We start from the raw sequence: 22,259 nt of genomic DNA, 5'->3' as shown, positions 1-22,259 counted from the left end.
GTAGCACCAGCAGGAAAAGAAGAAAGGACTGACCAGATTGTTGTTGGAGGAATGAGCTGGACAGGATACTCTATTGGCTGAAATAGCTGTTTCAAGAGGTGAGCAAGGTCCTAGGAGTAACCGCTGAACTTCCAGTATTGCTGATGGTACGGGCGGGCCAGCAGTAGCAAGCTACAATATCAGTTATTCTTTAAAACGTCACAAAACTGCATCAGTCTTGCCATCAAAAAGCCAGAAGCCATCAAAAGACAAATCCATGAGGTGAACCTCCATGTCCCATATGAACCTCATCCGTCTCATCATTTGGATGTGTCTTAGAAATCTAATAATAAGATACTGGTTGAGTTCTAGCTTAACTTAACTCTGCATTTGTTGTCTCACATGCGGTGTGCTCCAGCACCAGGACTGGATCTAGTTTGGGCGAACTGGTGTGAGCAAGGGAATGGAGGCGCAGCCCAGTATCAGTGAGTGCCCCAAGATCGTGCTATTTCACAGCTATCTTTAGACCGCTCCAAAGCTGAATACGCCTTGTCACCTTGTGCCTGCAGCCATCAAAAGTCATATCCATGAGAAAAGCCTACACATCCTAATGAAACCGAAGGCACACATCCAGGCAAGACGTCGAATCATCTTATCAGTACCCATAGCACAGCCTACACAGTCTGAGGTTTCCAACGGGGACCATAAAATCTATTTGGCCACATCCTGTCCTTTGTGGACAGTGTGAAGGAATTTCAAAACTCCTCAGGGAGGGGTAGCAAAATTTAATTCGCCATAACCCAGTGAGCATGATTATGTGTAGGAAGCCGCACTCAGAGATTGCAATCCCAAACTGGTGGAGGATACCTCTTTGCAAAGTATTTCAATGTGATTCGATTCTCTATCTTGCAGGGTAGTTGGTAAGGCATTCGGGTTTACTTTGCTGGAGGAAGCCTGCACTACAAGACTTTCTGTCATTGGGTGCTGAGTCAAGAAGGATGGGTCACCCAGAGGAGTTCTTTGGCTCTTGTAATGTGGCGACTTACCAGCAGTGCCAAGCAAGGCTTCGACCATGCCACAGTCAGTCTCTGCCAGGACATCACTGTAATGTCATACAGGATCTGAAGTTGAAGGGCCAGGTTGCAAAATTTCAGTCAGCAGATCAACCTTAGTTTCTACAGTGAACAAATGCATTTCCAACACCTCTGCTACCCTATGTACTACTACAGCAAGGGAGGCAATTTCCTTGACGGAGGGCGCCAATGGAACTCAAATTCCATCTCTGATGAGGAATCACGACCACTAACACTCTGGAGATTTAAATACAGTCCATCATCAGTATTTTGTGAGGCAACAAATGTCCTCCGCAGCATCCTCGTTTTGTGGAAAATTCTGCAAGTCTATATGGCATCTGGGTCTGAGCTGAATGAAGCCTAAAGGCGTTGATTTTGGCGCAGAGGCACTACCAGCGAGTCCTCCATCACCACACACTCGCTGTGCTTTAGTAACCTAAAAACAAGTCATTGGTCGAGATTTAGCCTAACTCTGCTCCGATCCGATGTCTTGCATTAGGATGGGATCGTGAACCAGCAACTCCAGAGCAGAGACCAGATCAGCTCTGGGCAAACAGGGTAAACCTTTCACAAGTGAGTCGAGGTGCAGTCCTGTGCCAAAGAGGTGCCGGATGCAAGCTTAACAGTGTCATTCAGCCCCAGCACAGAGATCTGGACCAGGACCGGTACTTGAAGTGTGAATGGCCTGTTTTCTTGTCTCATTTCTTTTCAATATATTAGGACATGAGGCTCTAAAAATAGACATCTGCTTCCTGCAGGTGTGGCACAGCTTGAAGCTCAGGGGGGAGACATCCTGGCACACTGTTACTATAATTATAATTATAATAATCCACATTTGTAAAGCGCGAACCATCACCCGTTAGGGTCTCTAGGCGCTGGGGGCCGTCGGGAAGATTAAGCGAGCTATTGCCCAGAGTCACATGGTGCTGGGCTAATCTGCCGCCGGCCCCGGGGATCGAACCGTGATCCCCAGATTCCGGAGTCAGTCACCCTTGCCGCGGCGCCACACCTCTCCCTGAACAAATGATCTCAAAAGTCAGTGAAGAACCAGCAAAAGCTTGGGAGTGGTGCTCTGGATCCACTTAGAAGAATGCAGGAAGAAAAGAACTGACACTGGTGTGCAAGGGCATCACTTTCGCTGTCACTTCTGGAGTTATGACGAGGCCAATATGGAATCTGATAATGCAATCTACCGGCATATGGAGCAACTGCTGGGAAACATTTCAGGTCAAGTCTGGCACCTGGGGGAATTCAAAAGGTGGGAAATCTGCAGTTAGAAGTATCTATCAGAACAGATTGTTCACTAGGAATCACTGCTGCCTCCCAACCAGATCCTTCTAAGTCTCTCCTGGAATGCAAGTGAATTCTAAACACCATCTACTTGGTGCTCCTTTTGTTTGAATGTCTGGCTGCTCTTTGAGAGACCTCGGCTAAAGCTATACACAACACTCCATACTTTATCTACCAGCTTGTGCTCCTTTCAGAATCACATTCAATGTCATAGACCGAATGGAAACAGAGACTCAGTGCTACTCCAGTGTATGTCTGGTGTCATCACACTTCTACTTAATATGCACTCCTGTATACAGCATACTATCTTGGAAAGCTGGGTGGTTGCCTTTCATGCTTACTGTGTTGAAGCTCTTGAATAGATTCTTCGGGGCTGCCTGAGATTTGCTATTCTTCAAATAATTAGCCCAGTTGAACTCTGTCTCTTTAAAGCCTGTCAATAGAAAAAAGAAAATATCAGTATACTGGCATACGAACAAGAGAGGGTGTTTACCTCTCTTGAGAAACCGATAAAATATGAACTTTGGCATGCAAATCTACAACGGTACAAAAGGGGGTGGTGATGGACGGAGTATCTGAACCAATCAAACACTCACACCCAGTCAACAGATCTGGGTTTAATCCATCACCGTTCTTTAGCCCACTCTGCCAACCCATTTCAGACATGGCCATATGCAAATCAGTCTGACCATGTGCCTCATGGGAACAGTCCAGCCCGAACTGCCAAGCCATGCCTTCCCTGGACCGGAAACAAGCTTCCGAGGACCGGTTTCTGGCATTACAGCCGTCTTCAGCCCGGCTTGCTCGAATCCAGTGGCAAAGTGAGCAAGGGACTCACGTCTGAGCAAACCCTGCCAACTCATGGCGAACAAAGCGGTACAAAAGGGGGTGGTGATGCACGTAGTATCTGAACCAATCAAACACTCACACCCAGTCAACAGATCTGGGTTTAATCCATCACTGTTTTTTAGCCCACTCTGCCACCCCAGTTCAGACATGGCCATATGCAAATCAGTCTGACCCTGTGCCTCATGGGAACAGTCCAGCCCGAACTGCCAAGCCATGCCATCCCTGGACCGGAAACAAGCTTCCTCGGACCAGTTTCTGGCGTGAACTGGGGTGGCAGAGTGGGCTAAAGAACGGTGATGGATTCAACCCAAATCTGTTGACTGGGTGTGAGTGTTTGATTGCTCCGTCCATCATCACCCCCTTTTGTACAAGTTTGTTCGCCATAAGTTGCCAGGGTATGCTCAGACGTGAGTCCCTTGCTCACTTTGCCACTGGATTCAAGCAAGCCGGGCTGAAGACGGCTGAAATGCCAGAAACCGGTCCTCGGAAGCTTGTTTCCGGTCCAGAAGCTTGTTTCCGGTCCAGGGAAGGCATGGCTTGGCAGTTCGGGCTGGACTGTTCCCATGAGGCACAGGGTCAGACTGATTTGCATATGGCCATGTCTGAACTGGGGTGGCAGAGTGGGCTAAAGAACGGTGATGGATTAAACCCAGATCTGTTGATTGGGTGTCAGTGTTTGATTGGTTCAGATGCTCCGTCCATCACCACCCCCTTTTGTACCACTTTGTTCGCCATAAGTTGGCAGGGTATGCTCAGACGTGAGTCCCTTGCTCACTTTACAACTGGATTCAAGCAAGCCGGGGTGAAGACAGCTGAAATGCCAGAAACCGGTCCTCCGAAGCTTGTTTCCGGTCCAGGGAAGGGATGGCTTGGCAGTTCGGGCTGGGCTGTTCCCATGAGGCACAGGGTCAGACTGATTTGCATATGGCGATGTCCGAACTGGGGTGGCAGAGTGGGCTAAAGAACGGTGATGGAATAAACCCAGATCTGTTGACTGGGTGTGAGTGTTTGATTGGTTCAGATGCTCCGTCCACCACCACCCCCTTTTGTACCACCCTGTTCGCCATAGGTTGGCAGGGTATGCTCAGACGTGAGTCCCTTGCTCACTTTGCCACTGAATTCAAGCAATCCGGGCTGAAGATGGCTGAAATGCCAGTAACCGGTCCTCGGAAGCTTGTTTCCTGTCCAGGGAAGGGATGGCTTGGCAGTTCGGGCTGGACTGTTCCCATGAGGCACAGGGTCACACTGATTTGCATATGGCCATGTCTGAACTGGGGTGGCAGAGTGGCCTAAAGAACGGTGATGGATTAAACCCAGATCTGTTGACTGGGTGTGAGTGTTTGATTGGTTCAGATGCTCCGTTTATCACCACCCCCTTTTATGCAAATCTACAGATCATGTACACTGAGTGAAGAGCCACAAAGACGGTCAATGAATGACTACTAAAGAGTAGTACAAAATGTCAAAATCACACAAGTGAGAATAGATGCGTTTTCTGCATTCTCTTGGAAACATTTTTCATTTGAACCATTATTTCTTACCTGCCACAGAAATATACAGATCTTACCTTTTGGGGGAAGAAGTTTGTGCCCAGTTTTCTCACACCAACCAATGGGGTGAATCTCGGCCGAATCTGCATTTGTCCAGAAATCGTAGCAATCTGGATAACCATCAAAATGTAGCCTCATCCTGTACCCATGCACCTGCATAGAGACATAAACAGACGGGCAGATGATGTTGGTGTAAGAAGGGAACAGACCTATAAAGATAAGCAGACTCTGCAAAGAGAGGAAAAGCCACTAAGAAAGAGGACGGGGAAGACAAAGGAAAAAAGGGAAGAGACAGGACAGATGCCAGACAGGCCCAAACACAACACAAACAGGAGCTAAAGTGAGCAGGACTCTGAAGACAGGCTGTAGTCAAAAGGGTCAGAAAGGGATTTAATGGCATGGAATGGTGAGGTAACATGGTGGACCTGAAGAGAGAAACACACACTCATTAAGGGTAAAGGATGCAGGTGACAGGACAGAAATAGAAAGGGAGGCAGCTGGAGTTTCAGGAGGGTAAGCAAATGTTGCTTAATGGGGGTCTCTGCTGTGCCACCCACACCTTTGGGTATTTCAGCCATTCTCATAATGGATGATGGCAACCGCACTGTGCAAGAACAGCAAGCACCTTGTCAATACACCCAGAGTAGATATTCTTAAAACTGCACTTTACATACTGCTCTTGGCAGGCAACTCTACAGAGCGTTCAGATTTATCTCATAAGTTACCCTTTTTCTGTGGGTAAGTTGCTATTCCAAACACAGGTATACACCACATATATGTTTTTCATGCATCTCACCAATCACAAGATACAATGAACAACCACAGGTAATTCAAAAGGTCAGTATCATGCTGGTGGGAAAATACAACCCTTCGTACTATAAATATTCAAAACCTTAAATCTAGTATTCTTCTAAAACTGCTTCAAAACCTTAAATCTGGTATTCTTCTAAAACTGCACATCTTCTAAAAACTTAATTCAGTAATTTTCTGATTCATTTATAGTTCTCCAACCTAAATCTAATGTGATCCACACCCAAATGACAGAATAGGACAATGTCATCGGATTAACTCTCAACTCTCAACTCAAATGAGACCAGACCTATGTAACCAACTGGGCCATGATTAATGTATTTTATTGCTGCAAAACCCACAGGAATCCATGTGAGTTTCGTCCAGAGATTACGTTTCGCACCAAAAATCCAGAACATCATACATTTTGGCACATGCTTCAAGCTTTATGATGGACCTATCAACCTCTCAACCCCCTCCCCTATTGTTACTGATGAAGACTTAAGGACGACGGATCAAACCCTAGTGCTCTCCTACAAAGATGGAGGTAAAGCCCTGTTTAAATGCATCACAAAGATCACCACTCTCTATTAAAAGGAATCTTCACCAGGAAGCTGAAGATAACTAACCATAAGGGGGCGTGGCCAGGTGCCAGTGAAGATGGCCGCCTAACTCCGGAGCTCCGTGAAGCCGAGCCTTCACTCACCTAAATCCGGGGCAAAATCCGACAACCAATAAGCTTCTTGTACAGACCCTGTCCGGCGCTGCATAGAGCTACTTAGCGCTCCAAACCCGGCGACGAAGCTCGACTACCTGCTTGAGATCCGCCCCCCGGGTGCCGGCCTGCTCTGAAGCGGAGTTGCTGTGGAGGCGGGGGCGGGCTGGCGATTCACGCGAGGGCCCGGCTGGCTGGCCTATACAGCGAGCGGAAGTGAGGAGAGGCCGGCATTTGAGCAGCGGCAGTGAGTGCCTGTTGTGGGTGCCTGCGGGGGAACGCTATTGAGCGGCCCCTCCTCCACCCGTTAGAGGTCTGGGGCGCGAACCGACTGCTGCTGTGTGGAGCCCGCGCCCAGATTGCCGTGGCAGTGCTGCGGTCGGCCTGGGGAGTGCGAGGGCCCGACTGGTGGGCTTGACCCTGAACAATTGGAGCTGTGGGGGGCGGGGGCCTCTCCGCGTGAGTGGCAGTGAGGAAGAGCCGGCGTGTGAGCGGCGGCCGTCGGTCCCTGTCGGGGGTGCCTGCGGGGGAAAGTTATTGAGCAGGGCCCCCCCCCCCCTCCGCTGGAGGCGGCAGGCGCGGAGCGGCTGCTGCTGTGTGCCGCGGTGGGCCTGGCCCTGGTGGTGGTGGGCCTGGCCCTGGACGATTGGTGCTGCGAGGGCCGGGGCCGGAGGCCTTTGCAGGCGCATTATCCCACAACCACTATATCAGCTGAGGGGGGCCGGGCCGGTCGCTGTGCGGCCTGAAAGACGGTGCTAATCACGTGGACTGGTTGTGGAGGCCTCATCGGCTGGCTGGTCCGACAGAGAGAGGCAGCGACGGCGACTAGAGAGGTGACAGCACTTGATGCCCGGCATGGGTCACGACGGAGGATTGCCGGGCCGGTGCGGGCTCCGGAATACATTGGCATCAGCTATCCTGACGGGTGAAGCACGGTGGGACACCCCCTACAGGAAGAGGTCAGCAGACGAGCGTGGATGGGTGCAGGTTGGACCAAGTGAGGGGTCGCAGGCGGCAGTGGTTGGTCGCTTCCTAACTGACCCCCGGGTCGGGGCCAGTGGTGTGCTGCTTCTGGGGGCTATGGACTGTGGCGCTCAGCAGGGCTGGGGCGCTTTGGGCCTGCCCTCAACGATCCTCTGGGCTGGCTGCGGAGGGCCTGGACTGTTATCCCTCTTCCTGCCGTCCCTTTTGAAAACAAGGTCTCATGCACGCCTTGGACTGCCTTGTGACCGCCGGGCGACGGGGGCGCGTCACGTCGTAATGAGGCCCAAATCTACTGCCCCCTTACAATCCAACAAACTGGACAAATATGCCGTCCACAAAGGGACCCCCCAGGCGGGTGGTGCGACGGGCGATGTCGCTGCCCCTCAGGAACCATCGCTGGCCTCCATCATGGCGGCTATACAGACCCTGGGTACAAATCTGGAGACGAAGATAGACAGTCTCCATTGAGGTTAATCTCCTCCGAGCGGACCTCAGCAGGACCTCTGACAAGGCCCGGGCGAACGAGGACGGAATCAAGGAGCTTCGGACGTCGACAAAAACATTGGAGAACCGCGTCAATGAGCTAGTCCACCAACACCGTCAGATGGCCCTCAAGCTTGAGGACCTGGAAGGGTGGGCTCTGAGGAGCAATATACGCGTGGTAGGCGTTCCGGAGGAAACCGAGGGGCCTAGTGTGGAGCTGTTCCTTGAGGACCTGATACTCAATCATTTGAAACCTTAGCGCCTATCGCGTATCTTTACCATCGAACGCGCGCACCGGGCGCCCATCCCCAAGCCAAAACCAGGGGCACGCCTAGAACAATCATAGCAAAGGTCCTGAACTATCGAGATAGAGATGCCATCCTACAAGCGGCGAGACTAACAGGAGACCTCCAATATGAAAATGCCACTATCCGGTTCTTCCCGGACTTCACGCTACAGGTGCAGAGGGAGTGCCGTACCTTTACAGGTGTCAAAGCAGCACTGCGTGACAAAGGGATAAAATATATGATGGTCTTCCCGGCCAAACTCAAGGTCATTGCCGGGGGCAGATCCCTCTTTTTTACCAACCCATCGGATGTGCAGAGCTGGCTGGACGAGGAGGCGTCCAGGAACCCGGACAGCCGGGACAGAGGTAGCTGCAGAGACACGCAGGTAGCTTTACCGGGATCGACGACAGGACAGTCGGAGGCGGGAGGACGGAGTCAACGCTCCTGGAGGTCGAGGTCAGCGAGTCCTCGCGGGGAGATTCTCTGTGAAACAGGGGAGCAGTAGCGGTGGCAGACCAGCAGGAGTGAACTTCTACGAACTGTAACGTATTGCAAAGTCTGAACATAAGGGTCATGCCCTCTCTTTGGGGGGGGAGCAACCGGGTGGCATGACACGGGCCGTCTGGAAGTAGCAGATTGGGCTGTGATTAGAAATGCTATATATATTGCTCCCCTGAGGTAACTTAATGTAGGGTGCATATCTTCCTGGGGCAGACTGGGACGTTGTTGAACTGTGTTCGGGCCGGACTCTGCCTACTGCCCAAACGTGACTTTTGCTAGGAAGCTGGAATGGTACATAATAATGTTCAAGGGTGGGAGTGAGTGGCGGCTGGAGCAGGAGCCTGCGCACGTTCCTCTTAGCATAAAGCTATGTTAGAAGAGGGGAGCTTTTCTCCACTCTAGGTTTGGGTTCGGGGAGAAAGGCGCTCTGCTAATTGGGGATGTGGGTAGTTGTAAGCCTACGGAGCAGGGATGCAGGGAGGGGGGCTTGTTTGGGGAGGAAGAAGGGGGGGGGGACCTGGTTGGGTGTCTGGATTGGGCGGTTGGGATGGGGGGAGAGTGGGGGGAGGGAGTTGGGCTTGTTTGGTGTTGTCAAACAAGATGAAAATAATTGTATTACAGTGTGGTGCCAGGAGTATCGAGGCCTTACATGCATTTCAACATATCTACCAACATGGATTGGGATAAAAGCCTTAAAATTCTGAGTTGGAACGTCAACGGGCTGGGGGACAAGCTTAAGAGAACAATAGTCTTGCAATTCCTTAAACGACACGCACCGGACGTAGTTCTCCTGCAGGAGACATATCTCCTGGGCAATACTTGTCACACTCTTAACCGCATCGCTGCAGCGGTTATTTTCGCGCTACGCGGCTTTTTTCTAAAAGCCGCGTTAGATGACGAGCTCAGCTCGTCATCCGCACACGCCCCCCGTGGCTGATGACGAGCTGAGCTCGTCATCAGCATCGAAGGGGTTAACAGATTTGGTTATTCCCTTGTTCTTCATGCGGGCTTCACCTCTAGCTCCCGAGGGGTTGGTATTATGGTACGATGGAGCCTGTCCTTGGTCATTGACCATACCGAGACAGATTCGCTGGGTAGATATGCTGCTCGGTCAGGCCAATGGGAGGGTTGCAGAGTTAACCTAGTGGCTGGTTATATCCTGCCGGGGCTACAGACCCAGTCTTTCCAGGCTTTGGGGAAGCTGCTCCTCTCCCTTCCGGAGGGACAGCTCTTTGTCGGTGGCGACTTCAATGCGGTGGTCTCAGGTCATTGTGATAGGCATCCCCGAGGGACCTTCCCTCTGGCCAGTTGTGGCTAGCTGATTTTATAGATACGTTTGGCCTCACAGACCTCTGGCGCTTCAAACACCCTGCCGACAGGCAATACACCTTCTTATCAGGTCCGCATCGCTCCTTCTCCCGTTTGGATTACGTTTTTGCACCTCTACAGTGCGGCATGGTTGTCCAGGAGGCCACCCATCTGGCGCGCGGTATATCAGATCACTCCCCTCTACTGGTCCATCTCACGATCGGAGACAAGGGAGAGGGCATAGTAGCTCCGATTAGTGCCTGGTGTGAGAAGTTGGCCTGATATGCAGTGCTCACTATTCTAGTGATCACTGTGTATCATTCCAAACGACCCTTATTGATGATTGGTTGTAAGTCAACCTTATAGACCAGCTATCCTAGTAGCATGGACAAGAGCAGTCTTTAGGCTAAACTTTAGAGGGCGTGTAAAGCCAGCTGTTATACCATCACATATACCCCTTGAACACCAAGTGAAAGGACACCACACAAGTTGTTATGAAAATAAAAGGATATTTATTTATAACACAACAACCCTGGACTCTTTATGAGGACAGGGCGCTAAGCACAATACAAAACTCTTAAAGAAATACTACAAGTCGCACAATTTACACAAATGCCCGAGGGGCACGAAAAACCATATACTATGGAAGTGGAATGCGAATTACTAGCAGGTAAGTAACAGTTCTCAGAGACTTTAGAATCGCTGGGCCTACAATGCTGAACCCTTAGATTAGAAGCAGGAGGTCTAGGAACGCCGTGTGCAGAGTGGAAACTCTCACGCGTAATGCGGGACAAAGTCTATAGAGGCTAGTAAATGCAAAGTTAGTGTTCTCGGGCGAACCCGACTAGGTAGGTCAAAAACGAAAGTGGATCTAGACACTTAGAGAGTCGTTCTACGCTGGAGCACCGTGGTACTCGGTTTACCTAGCCCAGGGGCTGCGGCTGCATAGGGTTCAAGTGTCGTCGGGAATCCTCGTTGACGAACCAGGAGCCTGAAGTGGAAGTTGCTGGCAGGCGACCAGTGACGATGTTCCGGGCTGATCCAAGGGCTGGATCAGTGAAGAAGGGTACCTGTAATCAGAGGGGACCGAGTTCTGATCACTAGCCAGTGATTAGGTGGGCACCAGGATGGCACCGGACAAGGTCACTCAGCCAGGTGAAGAGGTGACACTGGATTCTGCTGCTGCACGGACCAGGGGCGCTGATGTCGACCAGGCTGGAGGTCTGAGAGCTGTCCCACGTCGGATGTCTGCTGCTGGCGATGCTGGATCCGGTGAAGGAGGCAACAAGCCTTGGCTACGACAAGCCCACGTGGCGACACAAAATGGCGTCTTGGGTGGACCAGGAGGGTCCGAGGAAGGTCCCCTTCAGGAGGAGACTGGGGCCTGTCTAGAGGAGCTAGACCAGCCGTGAAATAAACGTAGGACGTCGTCTGGAGGGTCACTAGCCAACGGGCAAGTGATCGGACAACGTGGCAAGCGACACAGAAGCAAAAGGGCCCCACGCAGATCTGGTGGATGCTGGGGGACTGGTCTTCGGTGCTCGTGCTGCTTGGGGTTGGGGCTTCTCTTACCCCAATGCACCCACTCGAGGGTCCCTCGGCGGTCGTGCTGGGTCAGTGTCGTGCTGGTTCCGATGGTCACCGGGTCCTCTGGTCTCGTCGCACCCACGGTTCTCAGCTGTGCTGTAGAGGCAGGTAGAGGTCAGAGAGGGCAGTGAGTCCGGGTCTCGTCGTGCTGGTCGGTCTGGTTCCGGAGGAAGGACGTTCAGCAAACCGCAAGATACTTAGTTGGTGCCTGCTGCTGCAGGGTGACTACTCCTTAGTCACAAGGGAGAAATCTTGAGAAGAAGTCGAGAGTTCCTTTCGTAGAACGTAGTTTCAGGATTCAAAGATGATCTAATTTGAAAGGGTCCCCGCTCCTACCTTTATTCTAAAGAAAGGGGCTTGCACGCGACTAGGTCCTGCCCATGGGTGGGACCAGGAAGGGGGGTGGTTACACCCCTCTCCCCTGTCCGGACTTTCCCCAGCTCAGGGGCTGGTGTGCCCCTGGAACTGGTTCAAGCCGGCAGATGCATAGTGAGCACCGGGGTGCCACTTGCAGTCACCTTCCTATTCAGCCCTGCCTACCTAGGATACACAAAACCCTGTCTGGGATGGTGCTAGCACCGCCCCTGACAGGAAACCCTTTGTCCAAGCTCTCCTCGCTGGAAGGACTCCCAGCAGCAGGAGGTCAGACTTGTGTCTGTGGTGGCAGCATCCATTTTGTGATGCTGAGGCTGGAGTTAACTTTAAGCGGGGTTCACAGTTACGTACATGTCGTGTCCCTCTAGAAGGGTGGAATGCTAACCCCGTCGCCAGAATTGGCGAGGGGTTAGTATTCCAATTCGTATGACACCTTACTCTTACTTGATAAAGCGATACCAGAGATAGCAAATAACCGCGAGGATTATAATGCACTTAAGAGTATATGGTACGCGTTATCATAGAACAGCTATTAGGACTTGGTTCCGCAAGCTGCAGACGGGCTCAGCTCATGCCAGAGCACCATCTCACATAATTCCAAGCACTCTGACTTCAGGATTGTTAAGGCCTGCCATAGGAGTGACTGATAGGAATACATGTGTCCATTTTAGGGTTAGATATAGGTAATTATATCTAAAGCAAAGGGTGATTACACTACCTTGCCCAAGCAGTCGTGCAGCCAGTTGTGTCAGATTTGGATGGCCAGCCAGGGGTGGCATAATACATGCTGCAGGCCCTGGTAGGCCCTGGGTGCACCTATGCCCTGGCTACCTAAGGTACACTGTACAGGGACTGATAAGGTGACTCAGTATCCAATTAGATATGTACCTAAGGTACATGGAATCCATTTTACAGAGAGAGCAGTAGGCCTGGGGCCCTGGATAGCAGGGTCCCAGGTCAACTAAGTCGAAAAACCAGCAAAACACCAGGCAAAAAGTTGGGGGTAACCATAGTCAGGTATCCACCCTCCTACACCTGGCATCTCCGAAATCCTGATACACGTAAGGCCCTTGCTACGGCGATGGACCGCTATTTTGAGGAAAACGAGGGCACAGTGAAGTCCTCGGCCATATTGTGGGAGGCGTTTAAGACGGTGTTGAGAGAGAAGGCCCTGTCAGCAATTGCTGGCCGTCGAAGGGAGCGGGAGGCACAGGTGCTCAGAGTGGAAGGTGACTTGCATGCGCTTGAGGCGGCGGTGCTAGCTGGGGACGCCCCGGAAGGGACACACCAGTTGCACCTTAAACAAGCCGAATACAAGGCGCTGGCCACGGATGCTGCGCGTAATACCCTTAGGGATAGGAAGGGTAGGATTTACGATCAGGGAGACAAGGCTGGCAAACTTATTGCATGGCTGGACAAAAAACAGCAGTCGCAGAAGGTAGTAGCGGAAATCTTGACCGACTCTGGAACGGTTGTAACGGAACCCCGGGAGGTGGTAAGAGAGTTTGAGAAACACTACAGACGGGTTTACAGTAGAGGGTCTGACCGGCCAGAAGAGGACTCGGTTGACTTGCTGACTGACATCCGAATGCCTGCCCTTGTGGATGTGGAGAGGGAGCTACTGGAGGCCCCACTCTTGGTGGAGGAGCTTAGCAGGGCCATATGTGATCTACGTTCTGGTAAGGCTATGGGACCCAACAGGCTCCCTATCGAGCTCTATAGGATCAAAGCTGATGGCCTTAGTCCATACCTAAGCGGATGTTCGAGGAAAGTAAAGGACAAGGCCTATTACCCAGAGATCAACGAACAGCTACCATAGTTGCCATCCTGAAGGACGGCAAACCCAGAAACCTGTGTGTCTCCTATAGGCCTATCTCCCTACTAAATTTGGAACCCAAGATACTGGCTAAGGTTCTAGCCAACAGGTCCTATCGACACTGGTCCACCCAGATCAGTCGGGTTTTATGCCACATCGTAACACCGCTCTTAACCTCCGCCGAGTGCAGGGGGTGTTAGGACGCTGCCACGCTCTTCGGGAGGACGCTGTGCTAGTATCCCTAGACGCAGCCATGGCTTTTGATACTCTGGAATGGCCGTACATGATAGCGGTCCTCCGGAAATTGGGTTTTGGACCCGAATTTATTGGCTGGGTCCTGCTCCTTTACTCTGAGCCACTTGCCCAGGTTACTGTTAATAACAAATTATCTGAGGTGTTTGCTCTGGAGAGGGGAACAAGGCAGGGGTGCCCACTCTCGCCGTTGCTCTTTGCTCTGTCCGTGGAGCCCCTAGCTGCCTGGATTCGACAAGACCTTTCTATAAAGGGACTCCGCTGGACGGCTGGGAGGACAGAATCTCGCTATACGCGAACATCCTTCTGTATTTGGCTAGCCCTCGTAAATCACTCATGGAGGCCATGGACATTTTCACGAGCTTTGGACGTAACTCAGGATACAGTATAAATTGGAGCAAATCGGTCCTCTATGTCCTTCAAGGTGACCCACCGGCTGTGTCCTGCGATTGCCCAATTACTATAGCTGCGGATGGGTTCAAGTACCTGGGGGTATATGTCTCCAAGATTGCGAGCACTCGCTATGAGAAGAAGGAGTAGTTTCTGTCCTGTAACTCCAATTCTGTAGTAGGGGTATCTCTGTTATAGTCATAATCTAGTGAATAGTCCCGCCCCTGTGCGTGGACCCCGGCAATCAAAAATAATCTCTTAAATTGACAAATCATGCAGAACTGCAAAAACACTTGAGAGAATTTAAAGACAAATAATGCAGCCTATCTCCACAGGCTACACTGTCCAGTACTTCAACTAGAAATTCCACCAAACCACACCACACATAACACAGCCTGCCCAGTTTCTTCCATAGAGAAACTTGCCTCTGCCAGTAAAAGACTCTGGAATGATAGAGAGAAAGGCATGGACAGACAAGCCCCATAGGCTGCCATTATGTGGCTTAAAGAGGATACTGTGCCTTTAAGAGAACTTTCCAGAACTTCTCCCAGTATCCCAGAATGCACAGCAGGTCCCTTTTACTTTCAGTTCTTTTTGAAGGGGTAGCACGCCAGACCTGTAGCATTCCTTACATGAACATCTCTCTCCACCGGGGAGGAGGGAGGGCGCTTATGACTATAACAGAGATACCCCTACTACAGAACTGGAGTTACAGGACAGAAACTACTCCTTCTGTAGTAGGGGATCTCTGTGTATAGTCATAATCTAGTGAATAGAATGGCAAGCCCATCCCCGCACCAAAGCAGCGGTGGAGAGAAGAAAATTAACACCACTATTGTGCGAACAAATTCCGCAGCGAAGACTGCCCAACCTGAGCATCTGTCCTGGCATCAGTGTCCAGACAGTAATGCTTAGCAAAGGTATGAACCGACTTCCAAGCGGCCGCCTTGCAGATCTCTGCAATCGGAACATTACGGAGTAAAGCTGTCGTGGCAGCTTTTCCCCTGGTGGAATGAGCCTTAGGTTTACGGCCTAAGGTCTTATTAGCTTTTTAGTAACACAACTGTATGCAGGACACAATCCACCTAGAGATGGACTGCTTCGAGGTAGCAAGACCTGTCCTGACCGATCCATAATTGACAAATAATTGGTCTGACCTACGAATATTTTTGGTTTTATCCAGATAAAATTTCAACACCCTCCTAACATCCAGGGAATGTAGAGACCTTTCCGCTGTAGATGAAGGATTCTGAAAAAACGTAGGCAAAGTTATGGTCTGGTTGACATGAAAATCAGAAATATTGGGAAGAAATTTAGGGTGAGTACGCATAACAACCTTAGCAGCATGAAATACAGTATAACGTTCTTGGCAACACGATGCCTGAATTTCACTCACCCTGCGGGCCGATGTAATGGCCACGAGGAACGCCGCCTTCCAGGACAGGTGCTGCAACGAAGCCTTATGAATAGGTTCAAAAGGCTCCTTCATCAATCTGGACAGCACCACATTCAATTCCCATGAAGGCGAAGGAAGCCTGACAGGAGGGAACACTTTCTTCAAGCCTTCCAAAAAATCTTTGATCACAGGGATCTGGAAGAAGGAAGTCTGTGAAGGGCATTTCCTGTAAGCAGTCAATGCAGCAAGATGAACCTTAATGGAATGAACATTAAGTCCAGACTGCGCTATATGTAGAAGGTAAGGAAGGATGACGTCTTCCTTGCACGTCGTCGGGTCATAGTTCCTGGACTTGCACCAGATACAGAACCTCTTCCACTTGTAAGCATAGGAGGTCCGAGTGGAAGGTCTCTTACACTCCTTCAGTATGTCCATACAATCTTCGGGCAGATTCAAATGGCCATATTGCACTATCTCAGGAGCCATGCCGCCAAACTCAAAGACGAGAGGTTGGGGTGCAACATCTGCCCCCCGAACTTCGTGAGAAGGTCCGGCCTGCACGGCAGCCGTATGTGAGGAAGGAGAGACCGGTGAAGCAGGTCCGTGAACCACCACTGTCTGGGCCATTCCGGGGCAATGAGTATCATCCGAGCCCTGGACCGGGCCAGCTTGATGAGTACTGCCGGAATCAGGGGAATGGGTGGAAAAGCGTACAGAAAGATGTTCGACCAGTTGATCCATAACGCATCCCCAGCGTCCCCTTCTGGTAGTACCTGGAGGCGAAGTCTCGGCATTTGCGGTTTTTCGGCGGTGGCGAACAGATCTACATCTGGAGTCCCCCACCTTGCGAAGACTTCTCCTAGTACTTTGTCGTTTATGACCCATTCGTGGTTTTCCTGAATCAGTCTGCTCAGTGCGTCCGCCTGAACATTCTGCACACCTGGCAGATGGGTAGCCGTTATCGTCAGTCCTCTGGCCAGAAGCCAGTGCCAGATCGCCTGCGCCTCCTGTGACAGGGTGCATGATCTCAAACCCCCCTGCTTGTTGAGGTAATACATCGTGGTCGTATTGTCCATCTGTACAAGCAGAGCGTTGGTCTGAAAGGACGGAAGAAAGGCCTTCACTGCCAAGTGAACAGCTCTGAGTTCCAGAAAATTGATGTGATACGTGGCCTCCATTGGGGACCACGTTCCTTGAATTTGCAAGTCTCCGGAGTGCGCCCCCCATCCATGGAGAGAAGCATCCGTCACGACAGTCTGAGTGGGAATGTCCTTGTGGAAGAGAACCCATCTGAGGAGAGTCTCCACTGAACACCACCACTTCAGCGACTGAAGAGCATGCAGAGACAGTCGTATCTTGTCGTCCCAAGATCCTTTCCTCTGATCCCACTGGTCCTCCAAGCTCCTGCAACGGTCTCATGTGCAGTCGTGCGTGTGGCGTCAGGAAGATACCAGAGGCCATCGATCCCAGTAGAGAAGACACTGTCTTCACTGTTGTAGATGGAGTGGTCATAAGAGTCTGAGCCTTCCGAAGGAGTGATAATCGTCGCTCCTCCGAAGGAGACACGCTGGCTGACAGCGTATTGATGGAGGCTCCCAAGTGCTGTATGCATTGGACCGGAGTCGGGAGACACTTGGACATGTTGATGTGCAACCTCAGCTTGTTAAAGAGAACGCACGTGTAGGAAGGTGGCTACCCGAGTATGGTTACCCCAGATTTTTTGCCTTGTGTTTAGCTGGTTTCCGACTTAGGTGGCCTGGTTCCCTGCTAATCAGGGCCCCAAGCTATCTGCTCTCTCTGTAAAATGGATTCCATGTACCCTAAGTGCATAACTAGATTGGCTTGGGTCACCTTATCAGCCCCTGTACAGAGCCCTATAGGTGCCCAGGGCATAGGTGCATCCAAGGCCTACCAGGGGCTGCAGCATATCTTTTGCCACCCCTGGCTGGCTATCTAACATTGATACAACTGGCTGATCACTCAGCTGGGGCAAGTGGGTGTAATCACCCCTTGCTTAGATATAGTATACCTATATCTAAACCTATATCTGGACACATATAAACCTGTGAGCCACTCCTATGGCAGGCCTTAACAATCCTGGAGGCAGAGTGTTTGGTTTTATGTAAAATAGTGCTCTAGCATGAGCTGAGCCTGTCTGCAGCTGTCGGGACCAATTCCCTAAGTTGTTCCGGGATAATGCCATACCATATACTATTAAGTGCATTATAATCCTTGCGGCTATATGTTAACTTTGGTTTGGCTTTATCAAAACATGTCGTGTAAGGTGTCTTACGATTTGGAATACTACCCCCTCGCCAGTCCTGGCGACGGGGGTAGCATTCCACCCCTCTAGAGGGAGACGACATGTTACTTTGCTAAAACGCGGTGGATTTTAAAAGAGCCTCAGATCCGCAAAATGGATGCTTCTGCCACAGACACGAGTTTGACCTCCTGCAGCTGACGGAAACTCAGCCAAGGAGGCCTGGACAAAGGGTTTCCTGTCACAGGGAGGTGTTACACCACCCCAGACAGGAGATAGTGGATTGTAGCAGGGAGGTTTCAAAGAAACCAGACACTGCCTGGGGCGCACAAGGCTGCCCCCTGCATAATCCGGCCAAACCGTTTCTGGGGCACACCAGCCCCTGTCCCAGCGCTGCCTGGATCAAAGGAAAGGGGTGTATCCACCCCCTTCCTGGGCACCACCCATGGGAGGGGACCTAGCAGGTAATCCAGCCCCCTAGATTGGTATAAGAATGGGAGCAGTGCCAACGCACTCAGATTATCCTGATGAAACATAAGAAACGAAACTCTGGACCCTTCGACATCCTACTCGACGTAGAAGATTGAAGAATTTCCCTTGTGGTCAAGGAGTGACCACCCTGTGCAAACAGGCACCATCCAGCACCTTGACGTCTGCTTTGTTGCAGTTCCCGCCGGAACTCGAGCGACAGATCGACGAGATCAAGCTTGCCTGCCTTCTTACAGCCAGATCCACAGTCACTGCAGAGCTGAGACCCGTGGAGGCGACCGGAAGCGTGGGGCACGCCATCTTGAAAAGACCACGAGACGCTCACCGTGCAGCCCACGAGTGACCCCCGAAGCTGTACACCGGGGTTTGAGAAGCCCCAACCCTGAGCCACTCTTGCACCGAAGCTCACCCCTCTACACTCGACGAGTGCTGCGTGGGGCCCTTCTGCTTTCTTTGGCTCGACGCGTTGGCCCGGTCACTTGCCAGCTGGCTTGTGGCCCCTGTGCCGACGAAAACCTAAAACCGACTTGCGTTTCTGGTTGCTCCAGACTTGCACCAGCTCCTCTGAAAAGGAGCCCCCGCTCTGACCCTCCTGGTCCGAGTGAGAAGCAATCTTCCAGTCCTGCGTGGATTGCTCTTGCCAAGTGTTGTTGACTCTGATCTTGAAGCCGACAGCGCCGACGGTGAGAGCCTGCGTGGGACAGCTCGTGACCCGCTCCTGGACGTCGCAGATGCCCCAGAGCCCACGTGGCAGCGGAGAGAAGCTCCTCGACAACCACCTGATTGCCCCAGACATTGCCTGGTTCCGGCCTGGTTCCACCCTGGTCACTGCTGAGTGACCCAGACTCTGTCCCCTCTGCTCTCAGGTACTTTTCTACTCTGATCCACCCTTGGAGCACACCGGACACTTCTCCTTCACATCGCCTGCAGCCTCTTCAGCTTCAAGCACCAAGAACCTGCGTGACGAAACCCGACGCCACTTCGACCCTATGCACCCGCTTCCTGTGGGTGAGGTAACATTGCAACGCCGGTGTTCCCACACTGGTACACACCTCTAGGGTCTGTGTCTAAAGTTTTGTCCATCTAGGTTCAGCGGAAGTATCCTAAAACTCTATTTGTGTAATTTTTACGCACCATTGACTTACATTGGTGCATGCGTGTGCTTTAAACGCTGCACCCGAATCCCGCGGGCTTTTCCCGACTTCAGCATTGCTTGTCCCGACTGCTCCCAGCGATTCCCTAGGCCCTAGGCCTAACCACTGTTCGATTGGTATCTCTTATACCACTTTCTTAATATATGGTTTGAGTGGCCACCCGCCCTCATCTATAATTGTGCAACTTTGTATGTTATACTGTGCTTTTGATTTAACGCTTGTGCCCCTTTGCTCATAAAGAGTACTGGGGATTATTTTAGTAATAAACACATATATTTTTATAATATATACTTGTGTGGTGCCCTTTCATTTGATATTACAGGATTGTGATTGGTAAAACAGCTCGCTTAAAACGACCTCTTGAGTTTAGCCTTTAAGGCTGCTTAGTCTATGCTACCATTAAGATAGCTTGTCTATAAGGTTGACTTACAACCAGACACCATAAGGGATTGTTTGGACTGATACAAGGTGGTTCCAGAATTGGAAACATCATATATCAGGCCAACTTCTCACAGCACGTCTTCTGGAAGTGTGCTCGAGCTTCCGAGAAGGAGGAGGCGTTGATCAACCAATCGTCCAGGTACCGGTAGACGAACACCTTGTTCTTCCTCAGGTGTGCTGCTACACCGCCATGCACTTCGAGAACGTTCTCGGCGCAGACTTTAGTCCGAATGGGAGTGCTGTGTATTGATAATGATTGGCGCCGACTTGGAATCGCAGGAACTTCCTGTGTTTGTGTGCAATGGGCACATGGAAGTACGCATCCTGTAGGTCTATAGCACATAGCCAGTCTCCCTGTTGCAACTGAGGATAAATCTGATGCAACGACAGCATGCGAATCGTCTCTCTGCGAATTCACTTGTTTGCTTGTCGCAAGTCCAGAATGGGCCTGAACTCGTTCTTTTCCTTCTTGCGAACCAGAAATAACCGTGAGTACAGACCTCTTCCTCTCTGAGACAGAGGTACGTCTTCTATTAACAGGATATCAGCCTCCGCTTGAAGCTCGCGCAGCTGAAACTGCGAGCTGACCAGTGGAATTGCTGGAGGCGGGCTGGTAAACCGAAGACTGTATCCATTGCAAACAATATTCAGCACCCACTTGTCCGGAGTAATTTTTCTCCCCTCTGCCAGAAAAAATTGAATGCTTCCCCCTACCGGAGTGGGTAACTGATCCGGGGGAAGTAAGCGCTCAGGGCCTAGACCCGGCCGGGCCTTTGGTCGCTTGTGCCGACTGTTGGCCGCCTCTGCCCTTCGGGCGCTTCTGGAACGGCCTTCGGAACTGCTGTTGTTGCTGTTGCTGTCCCGAAGCTTGGCCACACCCTCTGCCCTGTCCACCGAACCGTCTTTGGAACGGGCGGTACGATTTCTTCTTCTCTTTGGGCTTCTCCAGACCCACAGCCGTGAGTATTTCGGCCTCTGCCTTCTTGCGGGCCATTTCATCATCCGCATGTTTCCCAAATAGTGTTTCGCCAGAGAATGGAGATTGGCAAACCTTTGCTGTGCGTCAGGTTTCAGTGACGTAAGGCGCAGCCAGGCATGTCGTCGCTGGTTAATCCCATGGGAAAAGCCATGCGCCGCCAAGAGGGACGAATCTGCTGCAGCGCTGATAATCTGATTCGCCACCAGCATCCCCTCATTTAACACCTCCTGGAAATCTTCCCTCTTTTCACGAGGCAGGTGTTCCCCAAACTGCTGGAGGGAGTCCCAGAGGGCATGGTCATACCGTCCCAGCACAGCTGTGGCACTCGCAGCCTTCATGGAGGTCGCCGATGTTCCACACACCTTCCTTCCAGCCGAATCCATCCATCTAGACTCTTTGTCTGGGGGGACTGTGGATGACGGGGTGGTAGCATGCTGTTTGCCGAGCCGCCGTCTCTATCACAGAATCTGGAGGAGGTTCCACCCTTAGAAAAGCCGGATCAGAATCGGGAGCCCGGTGTTTTTTCTGTAGTCTCGAGGGGGCCGCCTTAGTCACTGCCGGGGTGAGAAAAAGGTCCATGGCCGGTTCCTCTAGGCCCGGCACCAGAGGCAATAGTGGACGAGACAAATGTTTCTGGTGCAGTGTCTCGAAAATTACCTTTGTCTTGAGCGTGGGCACCGTCAACGAGATGCCCAATTTTGCTGCGCCTCTAGCGACACCCTTGTGTCCGGTGACCCCGACAAGGTCGGAGAGTAGTCCCTGGTCCCTGAGGACCTCTAATGGGAGCGAGACCTGTGCCTCCTGTGGCGGCGTCTCGACCGCGTGGATGACCTGATGACCTGTTGCGTATCGTTCCCTCCTCCTGGAGCGAGAGCGCGACCTCCCAGTTCGTGGGCGCTCCACCGGTTTCCGTGGAGGTGTCTTCCGTGGCCTATCCTGGGGTCTTGGTCTAGGAGTCCCCTTAGGTGGTGTAGGAAGAGGAAGCAGTGACGCCGACCTTGGCGTAGGAACAGGAGGGATTTCTGACAGAGGGGCGGGCCCATGCGATGGAAGCAGTGGTGGTGGTTGTCCTGAGGGAGGAAGTGGTGGAAGAGGAGGGTTGATGGGAGGATCCTCCTTAGGTACAGGGGGAGGGGGAGCCTTCGGCCGAGGTGGTGTATATACCACCGAGTACACCGAGCCCGGTGACTTCTTAGGAGGAGGGGACTGCGCACCAGCGCCTCCAGTAGGAGACCGCCGTCTCCAGCGCGCTCCACCAGACTCAGCGTGACTTCTGGTGCCTGAACTCCCTCTGCGCCGCTTAGGAGAGTAG

At 51.8% G+C, this 22,259-nt stretch overlaps 1 protein-coding gene across 4 annotated transcripts in view; it reads right to left on the bottom strand.

Annotated features, from left to right (window-relative positions):
• The window catches only part of L3MBTL3 (L3MBTL histone methyl-lysine binding protein 3), a 713,216-nt gene that overhangs the window by 314,872 nt on the left and 376,085 nt on the right, over window positions 1-22,259 (bottom strand). For all 4 annotated transcript variants that reach the window (XM_086957521.1, XM_086957523.1, XM_086957520.1 and 1 more), the window contains exons 9-10: window positions 4,759-4,894; window positions 2,684-2,775 (exon numbers count right to left, since the gene is read on the bottom strand). In XM_086957521.1, coding sequence (XP_086813647.1) covers window positions 2,684-2,775; window positions 4,759-4,894 — 228 coding nt within the window. The remainder of the gene's footprint in view (window positions 1-2,683; window positions 2,776-4,758; window positions 4,895-22,259) is intronic.

This window comes from Lissotriton vulgaris, chromosome 2_1 (genome assembly GCF_964263255.1).
Source record: "Lissotriton vulgaris chromosome 2_1, aLisVul1.2, whole genome shotgun sequence".
Classification (NCBI taxonomy): domain Eukaryota; kingdom Metazoa; phylum Chordata; class Amphibia; order Caudata; family Salamandridae; genus Lissotriton; species Lissotriton vulgaris.
Note: the sequence above shows the minus strand (reverse complement) of the source record. Positions and strands in the feature narration are given on the sequence as shown.